Source organism: Diabrotica virgifera, chromosome 8, assembly GCF_917563875.1.
Source record: "Diabrotica virgifera virgifera chromosome 8, PGI_DIABVI_V3a".
Lineage (NCBI taxonomy): Eukaryota > Metazoa > Arthropoda > Insecta > Coleoptera > Chrysomelidae > Diabrotica > Diabrotica virgifera.
In genome coordinates this window covers 143,633,572-143,645,903 of record NC_065450.1, presented here as the reverse complement: position 1 = coordinate 143,645,903, position 12,332 = coordinate 143,633,572, and the positions used below count along the sequence as shown (strand labels likewise).

The following is a 12,332-nucleotide window of genomic DNA, read 5'->3' as shown; positions in this document are numbered from 1 at the left end:
TAGGGTAGTCAATATAGAACGAATATTGAAACATAGTTTTTAATTCCAAACGACTTTTTTTATTAACAATTTTCGATATTGATAAAGCTACTTTACTCTTGAACAAGATTCATATTTTCTGACATAACTCGTATGAAATTAATAAAATTTAATATCTGATAGTTTTTTTTAAACTGATAATAAAAAGTTATCAATAGGTTCCAAGTTACTACGCAGACATACTGTATAAGAGCTCAAAAAAAGCTTGTTATTAAATGTATTTTAGGTAGGTTGTACAGAAAAAGGTTTTGATGACTTTGTACAAACAGTTTTTTACCTGATATTTTTGGGTTATTGTATTACATTTTTTATCATTCTTAATTTTCTCAAAAATAAGTTGTTTATTTCATGTCTAAAGCAAAATAGTTTAGTGCACTTTAAAGATTACATCTTAAGCTTTAAAAAACACCTACAAAATTGTAATATCCGTTCAAACTTGAGTAATTCCCTCTAAAGGTGGTAGTTATTCTGTAAAACTACGAAGTTCTCAAAAATTACATTTTTTGGGGCATCGTATAATTTGAATTAAAGGTTTGAGATTTTTTTAAATTACATCATTTAGTACAGTGTCACAGATTAATATACGTATTAAATTTTATTTTTCTTTGTCGATTTTTATTATTAATATTATTTTTTCTGTTAAGATTCATTTATAGATTGATACATTGAGACTAAGGTATGTTTATCTTAGCGACAAGCTTCAATTAAAATTTACACAGACAAGGTTTGACAAAGTATCGTATGTTACATAATTTAATAAAAGAATGTTATATTACAGTTTTTTTTTAAATGAATTTATGTACATACTAATTTATCACAGTTTCAAAATTTTAATTATATATCAACCAAAAAGTCGGTAGAAGAAAAAGTCGTCTCCTGTAAAATGTGCTTTTTTGTCGGTTACGATGTTTTGTCAAAAACCCATCGATATTATATCATAAAGAAAAAAAACCTCAAAAACTTAAAAAAAAATTAGTTAGGTACCTACTCACTTTTAAATACATGACATGTTCTTGAATAAAATAATTAAAATTTGTCTCGTTTTTAGCTTGTTGAGATTAACAGAATATGGAGTATTTTCCAAGCAAGAACGTTTTTGGCAAGTTCAGAAACCAGAGTGCACTCATTCATCATTAGCATTAGCTACGCTTGGTCTGGAAAGCTTCTATCCGTTATTCATTATGCTCTTAATAGCAATGGTTATAAGTCTAGTTATTTTAGTTATTGAAATATATATAGATTTCAAAGGAAGAAACAAAAGAACAAACAACCTGGTGCCACTTTTTCAGTACCGTAATTAACAACATAATATTTACTAAAAACCTAAATAAAACAATTTTAGAGCAGATTTGCACTTTAATATAATATTTTTAATATGATATTTAACACTAGCAGTTAAACAGTTAGATGTTAATTACTAACACTATTATTAAGACTTTTGCTATTCCCACGGACTCTATACTTTTTACTAATACCTTTGGCTTAGCACAGTAGTGGTGTTTTTTTTATTTGCTAGAGGCTTTTCGGTCTTTTTCTATCTCAACACCCCTACTGTTTCCAACTTTTTTCTTTATAGATGTAGAGAAAGTGTTTATACTTATATAGTATTTTTATATACATTGTTTAATAGATATTGTTTAATACAAATAAATAATATGTTAGTTGTTAATACTTTTGCTTTTATTTTAGTTCCTACTAAGCAGTATATTATAAATATAGCAAGACAAGGTAAATTGTGATCTTTTAAGTAGTTCAGGTTATTGTATCTTGGATTTGTTGTATGTAACTTGTCTCTTGTCGTTAATCCCCTCCCATTTTCAAGCTAATCTTGAGTGGCGCCCCCGTTCCGTTCTTTTATGCAACTCCATATCTCTATCTAAAGTACGTTTCATACCATTATATGTCCAGTGGTCTTCTCTAGTTGCATAAATTTTTGTATTAATATAGTTTCATTTCCCCTCTTGTTCCTATAATTTTATATCAACTATCTCTTTCCTATCTCAAAGCCAACCCTTAGTGTACAAAAGCTAGTCCGAATCTTCACTTGAGATTTAGTTTCTCTCTGCCCATTTAATTTGTTCTTCTGAGCTAAGCCATTCTTTCTTAGTCTTTTCAATAACTTCTCTCCTATTTCATCTGTATGTAATTTGTAAGTCCGTACTCGTTCCAAATCACAATACCCAGAGTATTGTGTTACAACTAACCTCGGTCCATCCACTACTCTTCTCCCACGTATCTCTTTTTCTCTCTTATTTCCGACTTTATTTATTTAATCCAAATTTATTTTGGTCATCCCCCTTGTTAATGTCCCCTAAATTTTAATTTTATATTTTTTTTTCTGTTCCGAATTTTAATTTTGTATTATTGTATGGGCCGACGTAGCTAAGCGGTAGTGTGCTTGGCTCGCGTACCGGTGGTCCGGAGTTCAAATCCTACCGCCGGCAAGAACAACTAGACAATTTAAAAAAATGTTTGTAGGCCCCATGTTGACTCAGCTTGAATAAAATGAGTACCTTGGGTAAAACCAGGGGTAATAATAGGCGGTTGAAGCGTAGCACTGGCCTTGTTACCTTCCTTGTATTCACCGTATGTGACTCTCCAGGTTTAAATTATTTAAATGACAAAATTACAAATTTATCAAAAAATCAAATTCCTTTAGAGAATTTTGAGGCCTTAATTCAAATTACTAAAAAACTAAATGACAATTTGCCTGTTTTCATCGAGACTTATGACCTACTAACTAAAAATGACGGCAAACTGGACTATCTTACGAAAAAAATTGACGAGATCCACAAACTAAACAACCTGCTGAATCCTGAAAAGGTTTTAAAATCTGTAAGGCAAATGGAACACGACATTTTTAATATATCGTCAGTTTTTTTCGGCTCTTCTTCAGATGAGACTATCAAGGTTGAAATCCAAGACACAAATTCAACTGAGATTAAGTTGGGATTAGGAAGGCTCTCTTTAAATATCGGTGAAATTTCAAATCAAATGAGCAGTCTTACAAAAAATCTATCTACTATACCAACTAAAAAGAGATATTGAAGAAAAATACATCTTATGCCACCGCAAGTACCCAAACTGAAGAGCCCCGACATCTCGAACTAAGTTCAGAGCAAAAGCCAAAAATTACAGAAGATAAATGTCACTTTGTAGTTATTAGTAACTTGACCCCAACGTACACCCCTATACAAGTTGTTCACTATATCAAAGAGAAGCTAGGCATTAAGGAATATATTACATGTTACGCACTCCTTAAAGATGCCGACACAACTGGCTCTTCGTTCAAAATAGGTATAAAATCTAGAACAGCTATTAACCTATTATTTAATAAGGAAATTTGGCCACCTGGTGTTAACATCAAATGGTCTATAGAATCTTCCAATTCTGAACCAACGCTTTCATCTGAGTCACATAAGAATCCGAAGAATCTCAGAAGTCCTGTCACCTTGGAAAATCCAATTACCAATTCTCGCAAGAACAAAGATGAAATAGAAAACACAAACATACGTACAGACAAGCAGGCCATCGAAGTTTGTAAATCTAAGAATCCGTTCCATTCGCCTGTAAATTTTATTAAGAAGGATACTTTAGAACCTTCGATAAATCTGGATCCTTTGACCCCACCAAGAGTTAGATTAACCAATAACTCGAATAGTCGATATCTTCTAGCCAGATTAAGGGAACCGGATATCTTAAAAGCCATTAAACTTCATCTTGCTTATCTACACTACCAACCAGCTTCAGTGTTTTACGATGGATTTACCAATACAAGCGTTAAACTCTTTTTGGCTTCCGAGGGACTTCCCACTAAGACTGAAGATCTACGACGAATTCTGCTGGAATTTAACAATGCCTATGAGATTGGTCCAGATGAGGTGGAAGCTGATCTTAATGCTTACAGATCCTTTCTCACTTCTGAAAGAATTATACACCTGCAAAAATCAAGGGAATGTCACCGAAATTACTATTCCGCTGCCTCTCCAAAACGAAATTTTTAAACGTCACGACGTGTTCTGGGGGACTAGAATCCTCAAATTGTTTTAGTGATAACAACTTTAGCATGGTTCTGGTTAATATTTGTTCTGTAAGATACAAAACTGATGAATTATTTTTGTTCCTAGATGAATTCGGATGTCCCCCGGTAGTTGCGGTTACAGAGCACTGGCTTGAAGTCAACGAGCCTTTTTTTGTAGAAAAATACACCGCAATTGCTAGGTATGATCGTCCAAGCTCAGCTTACGGAGGCAGCCTAATTCTATCTACGAGCAATGATTTTTCTTCGGTAAGAAAATATGACTTTCTGCTAAGTGAAGCCTTCTTTGAGTTTTCGTTAATTTACAATAAGAATCTTAATCTTTATATTATTTGCATTTATAGATCACCTAACTCTTCCGTGGAACTATTTTTTCAGAACCTGCTAAATTTGTTAGATGACCTGCCCCATAAAAGTAGAAAAATTTTATGCGAGGACTTTAACATTGATTATGCTGCTGCTAGTGCTACACAAATATCCTTGGTCAACATATTTTAATCGTATGGTCTAACAATGCACGTTGATTCTCCTACAAGGATTACAAGAACTTCATCTACCATAATTGATTATACTGTCTCAGATTTTTCACCCCTTGATGTCCACTCTACAATTATTAATGCTGGACTATCTGATCATAAAGCAGTTTATACGAAGTTTAATATCTTGAGCAAACCCTCCTCGAAAACCCGACGGTTAGGCAAGATTTTTTCCACCCGGAACTTTCGTAATTTCCAAAATTTATGCTTAACCTCTCAGTGACGTTTTCCTGCTATGGACGTGGATAATATTTTCAGTGCTTTTTTTGGATAAGCTTGTCTGTATCTTCAATAAAGCATTTCTTTTAATTACAATTAAGCCAAAATATCGCAAACCCTGGACTACTAAAGGTATTCGAATATCTTCCAAGAATATGCGTTCTCTTCTCTATATCAGGAAATTTATTACCAACGTCTCTATAACTGAATATATCACCAAGTACAGGGCAACCTATCTTAAACTTATAAAATCAGCTAAAAAAGACTACTACCATAACCGTTTGGGAAGCTCAAAAAGTGTTGCAAAAGAAACTTGGTCCATAATAAACGATCTTCGAAATAAAACCCACACTAAAACAATTTCCCTTCCAGACCCTGAAAATCTAAATGAATACTTTGTTAATGTGAGTAAAAATATTACATCAACTATTTTGCCACAACAAGATCCCATTGCTTATCTCCCTAATTCAAGAAAGGTCTCGAATTAATTCTTTATAAAACCAGTCGATAAATCTGAACTGATCCAAACAATCAGTAGTATCAAAAGCAAATCCTCCTGTAATACTGATGGTCTATCGATAAAAATTTTTTCTAATCTCCCAGAAAATGTGTTAGAAGTCCTCATCTCACTAATTAATGATTCCTTTGAGAAAGGTAAATTTCCAGAGTGCCTGAAGACAGCCATCATTATTCCTCTTCATAAGGGTGGTGAAATATCTAATACCTGCAATTATAGACTTATTGCACTACTACCGGTACTCTCCAAAATTATTGAGAGACTCATAAAATCCCGACTTATGTCCTTTTTAGTTGAAAACAACATTTTATCACAAAATCAGTTCGGCTTTTTAAATAATAAATGCACCACTGACGCCATATTTTCTGTACTACATGAGGTTTATCAAGCACTGAACAATAATCTTCACACTGCCACCATTTTTTGTGACTACGCCATAACTTTTGATTGTGTAAATCATAACATTTTGATAAGAAAACTAAATTTCTACGGAATTCGAGGTATTTCTTTAGATTGGTTCCAATCTTACTTGGATGATAGGAAACAACTGGTTAGAGCAAATGATACAGACTCTAGTCTCAAAAACATTGTATGTGGGGTACCTCAAGGTTCAGTATTGGGTCCTCTACTTTTCCTTATTTTTATTAATGACATCACTAGTTTAAAAATCGATGGAAAAGTCTTTCTTCAAATTCTTCAAGTTCTTTCAACTCAAATATTGCAACTCTTCATGCTACTATAACTTCTGATATACTTACAATAAAAACCTGGTCTGATTCTAATCTACTCTCGTTTAACGTAGATAAAACAGTAGCAATGTCTTACAAAGGAGTCCTTCAACCCTTACCTCTTAATAACAGCCAGATCAGTACTGTTGATTCTGTAAAATTTCTTGGTATTTTTTTAGACAGCAACCTTAAATGGTCCCACCATATCGATTTGTTAAGGAAGAAACTATCCTCAGCTTGCTATGCTATAAGATCTGTTTCGAATGAACTCAATTTAGCATCTTCCAGAATAACATATTTTTCTTTGTTCGAGTCACATCTTCGTTATAGTCTTCCTTTTTGGGGTTCTGGTACAGCTACCCAATTCGATGTTATTTTCAAATTACAAAAAAGAGCAAATAGATATCTGTTTGGCCTCAGAAGAACAACACATTGCAGAAGTTACTTCAAAGATCACAGAATTTTAACCCTTCCATCTTTGTATATTTTAGAAACTGTTTGCTTAATTCGTAAACATCTACATATCTTTCCACCAAGACCTAATCATGACTACTTCACGAGAAATTCTACGTTTGACGTCTATATGCCGACCCCGTCCTCTGAGTTAGTAAAGAAATCTATATTATATTCCGCAAAAAAACTTTACAACCATCTCCCTCTACAACTTAAATCTGCAGCATCTTTCCCCAAATTCCGTAAACTGACAAAAGCCTACCTATCTGAAAGACCATATTATTCAGTACAAGATTTTCTTAATTAATAACTAAGAAATTACAGTACTCTTTGCACAAGTAGTATTTTTATTATCATTTTTTTGTCTATATTTGGGTATCATATGTAGCAGCTTAACTTTTAAACTTATTAATTACTAGGTAGACTATGCATTTGCAATTTACTTAAATTTTGCAATTGATTGCTTCTGTTTAACTTCATTATTATTGTTATTATTGTAAATATATTGACGATTTATGTAATTTTAGTAAATTGGATTGTAATTGTTTTGTTTTCTTGACTTTTTATAAGCTTTGTCGATAAAATTGTACAATTTTTCATGACAATAAAGCATATTTCTATTCTATTCTATACCGTATGCTCTAGATATAGCAGACTACCCTGCTATACTCCCAAAGCCACGTGAGCGGTATAAAACGGGACACTATTATTATTATTGAAATGAATTTCGACTCGATTCAAGTTCTCTGTTTACCCAGGTATAACGATACCAACAGGCACCGCTAGGAATATATTCTACTTTGCGGTTCAGAGAACCCGTACGAAACGAGTCTGTGTACTCTATACAGACTATGGCATTAGTAAAATAAGAAAATCTACGGTTTCGTTTTGATTAAAATCTGTCTTCCTCCATCCCCCGCTAGTACTATTTCTAGGGCTACCTGTTGTCAAGGAGGCTCTGGGGAAGACAGATTTTTACCATTAAGACCGTAGTTTCTCGATATAAATTAAAACAATTTATATCGCAGTATGGATAGAACGCCCTCTAACGGGGAATAAGTGAAATGAATTTCGACTCGATTCAAGTTTTCTGTTTACCCAGGTATAACCATACCAACAGGCCCCGCTAGGAAAATACCATCTGAACCGCAAAGTGTAATATTTTCCTAGTGGTGAATGTTGTTATGGTTATACCTGGGTAAACAGAGAACTTGAATCAAGTCGAAATTCATTTCACTTATTCCCCGTTAGAGGGCGTTCTAACCATACTGCGATATAAATTGTTTTCATTTATATCGAGAAACTACGGTCGTAATGGTAAAAATCTGTCTTCCTCAGAGCCTCCTTGACAACAGGTAGACCTAGAAATAGTACTATCGGGGGATGGAGAAAGACAGATTTTAATCAAAACGAAACCGTAGATTCTCTTATTTTATTATTATTATTGTACGTTTCAATGCCATGAATAACCAAATCTTTCCATTTCTTACGATCCTCTCGTCCCAATATCGTGCAAATTTTCTCCAAAAATCCATTTCTACTTCTAGTGCTACGTCCTACACCTAGAAGGACAATTTAAATATTTATTTATGGAAGTATACAAATATTGTAATATTCTTATTATTTGATAACATTATAAACAAACGTAAATAATTATAAATTTGCAACGTCATTTTCATCAAAAATGAATAATGAGGCTCCTCCTTGATTTTCGATACACTCAGTTACTCTATAGGCACCTATGACTAGATTGAACGAATTAAGTTATCTATGAGGTCGTGGTTAAGATTGCTGGAGGTCGTGGCAATCGAGGTTTCGATCTACCATATCCCACACATGTCCGTTGGGTGACAAGTCAGCTGATTTTGATGGCCACTTCAAAATTTCTATACTAGAAAATTTGATGAACCATGTTCCATTTGTTCCATGGTTTCTCGATCAATATATCTTATATGTATCTTGCTTTATCCTGTTGAATGATCGCACTTGGAATGGTTTGCAGATAGGGATATAAAACCGATTGCAGTACTTCATCAAAATATCATCCGGTTGTCAAAGTGCGGTTAATAAGAACTGGGGGTGATCTGCTTCCCAAATATACAGTAACGCATAATGGTTGGTTGTCTTGCTGTATAACGTTCAACATCCAAATCTATATTTCATCTCTATGGTATGGTATGGGGTACTATATATTTGGGAAGCCGATCTAGTTCTTAATAACGGCATTTTGACAGCTCAACAATTTATTGGTGAAGTACTGCAACCGGTTTTACATCCCTATCTACAAACCATTCCAAAATGTAATCTTTCAACAGGATAACTCACGACGTCATATTACCTGTGAAACCACAGAGTTCATACTGAAGCGTTTTACATGTCTGCTCATATGGGAACAAGGAAAGAACTAACTATAAAAATACTGGGGTCAGAATGGGGCTAGTAGAAGGAACAGACACGCAAACCTTCATGCGAACGACAGCTCATTTTTTATGCGTTGGCTGGGTCGTAGATTCGTTAGGGAGGGGGAGAGGGTGTTAAGATGACTAAACTACCATAACCAAATACTACAGGGTACTTACTCTGACTAGAGGATCTTTCTACTATTTAACAAAAAGGACGCCGTTCGAAATAAATCCTCTGGTTCATATATGGGTACTTACTGGACATTTTCCTTACTTACGGGTACCAAAAGGGGGAACAATCATCTTTGATTCCTCTTTGGGGTTAAACTGGGCTACTTTTATCATTCTATGGCTTCTATGCCATTTCCTTCTCTTCTATATTCTAAAACTTACACAGTTGCATTAGACTCAGGTTAATATTTTTTCAAAAGGGTCATAGAAAACAAATAAAAGAAGGTACATTTTACTATGTTTATTTTAATTATTTTAAACCTTTAGAAACTTTATTTCTCCTTTAAACAAAAAAATCTATATTTCCAAACATCTTTTTTTTTAAATTCTTTAAACAAAAAAAGGGAATGATTGACATTCCTACAGGATAAAAAAATCTTCAACTTTACATTATTTCAATGCAAAATAAAACTTCAACTTTACATTATTTTAATACAAAAAAACTTCAACTTTACATTATTTTTCTATCAAAATGAAATACAACAACTTTGGTTAGCAGTGTACGTCAACACAAGATTTGACGCAGCTGTCAAATGTCAAAGTCACTGTCATTTATTACCATTATGAAAGCAAACTGCGAATTATTATTATATTTTAAAATTCTTTACCTACAAACTTCTTTATATCCTTTTGGAATCCTTACAAAATTTAAAAATGTCTCAAACCTCTTTAAACAAAATCCTTTGTCACACTTGAAACACTATACGGAGGGAAAGGGGTTCATTTCGATGGGGCAGGGCTTCTTTTTCGTTGGAACAGGAAACAAGACATCACGGGACAGGAACTTTACACCACGCCGCCTTATAGTACTGCGTCACAACTCAACCAGAGTATGAGAGCACCCGATTCCACCATACTAATCCATTATGGGGTAAAAAAATCATCGAGCACTCACTCTAGATCTTCATAACTTCCAAAACGACAATACTATACTCATTACCGGCAACAGGCAACGCCCTGCTGAGGTGAGTTGGAGTAAGCGCTCTTCTCGCTTAAAGAAATCAAACCGGACTCAAATGCGCTGCGCTCTCAAAACAGCTCGAGCTAAGCATTGCGTAAAAAAATCACGCGATTCTCGCCCTTAATTGTGCTACGTTGACAAGATTCGGGCGAAACCATTAGTCTCTTCAAGGGGAGTACTGTATGTTTCCAATATTGCACAATACTATGTAAGATTTTGCAACTTTCGAACAGGGACGGCTTGGGATATTTTAATGATATTCAACTTCACAAAATAAATTAAAAAATGGACATTCTTTTTGGCAATTGGGATATTCAATTAATGAATGATATTAATACTACATTATAGCAGAAAATCCAACTGCTATAATAGCCTCCTCGGAAGAGGGGAAACTGGATTATCTATTCAGTTTTCGATAACTACAAAGAAAATCTAACATTGACATCTAGGGTGTGACAGGAGGGAACAATATCAAAATATTTAGATAATGGCTAGTGGGGATTAAACAAAACAAAAAGTCGTTAGGGATTGGGCTAGCGTGCCATCAATCGCCAGACTCTTTAAAGTCGAGTAGACTAAAATGTTTCTTGACTCTACAAAGAACTGTAGGTGACAAGAGTTTCTGTGTCTTGGGAAAGAAACTAAACTTGTGCCCTGTGTGGACCTCGCTGACATCCACAGCAGTAACACAAGCAACATACCAGGGCAGACACAGCCTTATCACCTCGTTGCCTAACCGCGAGCGGTTCTCAAAAACTAAAAAAATATGACAGATATACATCTGCCCAAACTCAGCTAACACCTATCGAGTTTCACGGGACAATTCGGCAACGGTTCTGCAAAATGAGGATTTAGACAATGCAGTCTAAATACCTCAGTGAGACAAAATCTCACCAACAAATTACTTCAACAACTCATTCAAACAAGACAGGGCTAGACAAAGGGGTATATGACAACAACAAGGACTAAAATCAAGACAAGATTAACAAGGGGGGAGGGGGATACGTGTGACAACAACAAAAGACCAAAAAGACTAGTATACTGGGTTCAAACGGGATATCGAACTTTTTAAACAAGACTAAGGGAAATGAATGCAACTTATGATATAGGGAACACTACATCATTACGTTTTCAATCAACAGTCCAATCTAGGACATAAGAACCTTTCATGAAAGTTCACAAGACAACTCTCTCATTTTCAAATCACAAGCTGGGGGAAGACTTCACTTTTCAAAACAGGGGTAGACTTACTTTTCAAAACTGGGGGCATTTCATTTCTCAAGACTGGGGATGGACTTCATTCTTCAAGACAGGGGTTGGGCTTTACTTTTCAAAACTGGGGATAGACTTCACTTTTTGAAGACAGGGGATAGACTTCATTTCTCAGGACTGGGGGTGGACTTTTCAAAACAGGGATGAAAGCAACACACAAGGGAAAGACCAAAGGGACATTGGAAAGTATGGCAGTTCCGACGAACAACCGCTTCCATTTATCGACCGAAAGCAAGCTTCACCTGTACTCAGCGCGACCAGATCCTAACCTCACCAGTCTTATCACAGCTTCTGCTCTGGCCTACTTTCAATCAACAGACAAAAGAGAGGTCAACTAACTATTCGCCAAAAAAAATCAAACTCCATCACGGACACGGGCTAACAGACAACACGGGCTAATAGACAACACGGGACAACGGGCTCTAAAATTTTCAGACAAAACAGGGACAGACAAACAAACAGGCAACAGGGGGCTACATTAGCAGAGACTTCTAGACATACAAGGGGCTTACAAACACAAACAATATTGAAACTTGGTTCCTATATGAGCTTACACGGGATAAGACAGTTCTTGCTCCCACTACTAATGAAAGTGTTCACAGATAGCTGAACAACACTTCCTTCATCACGAGTATTACACTTGTGACATGTCAGATACAAAAAGGCATACTTCATTCACGGGGGGGACTTCTACTACTTCACTTCACAGGGGGGAGACCTCAACTACTACTTCACGGGCTCTTTTCGACTAACCTCTGGCATCCTTTTGACAGCTACAAAGATAGATTAGTCAAGAAAAACAAGGGGCAACACAGACAAGGGGGGGCTTCTTCACGGGCTAAACTCTACTCTTCATCAAAACAGTTATTTTCAAACAGTGTCGACAGAGAACGCCGTCTTCAAACAGCGACAGCTTTTCTCCTGGCTGCTTGAAA

General features: G+C 35.2%; 1 protein-coding gene across 1 annotated transcript in view; it reads left to right on the top strand.

Annotated features, from left to right (window-relative positions):
* LOC126890281 (uncharacterized) overlaps positions 1-1,601 on the top strand; it is a 31,559-nt gene extending 29,958 nt beyond the window's left edge. The window contains exon 3 of the mRNA XM_050659139.1: positions 1,088-1,601. Coding sequence (XP_050515096.1) covers positions 1,088-1,340 — 253 coding nt within the window. The 3' untranslated portion in view covers positions 1,341-1,601. The remainder of the gene's footprint in view (positions 1-1,087) is intronic.
* Positions 1,602-12,332: the final 10,731 nt, after the last annotated feature.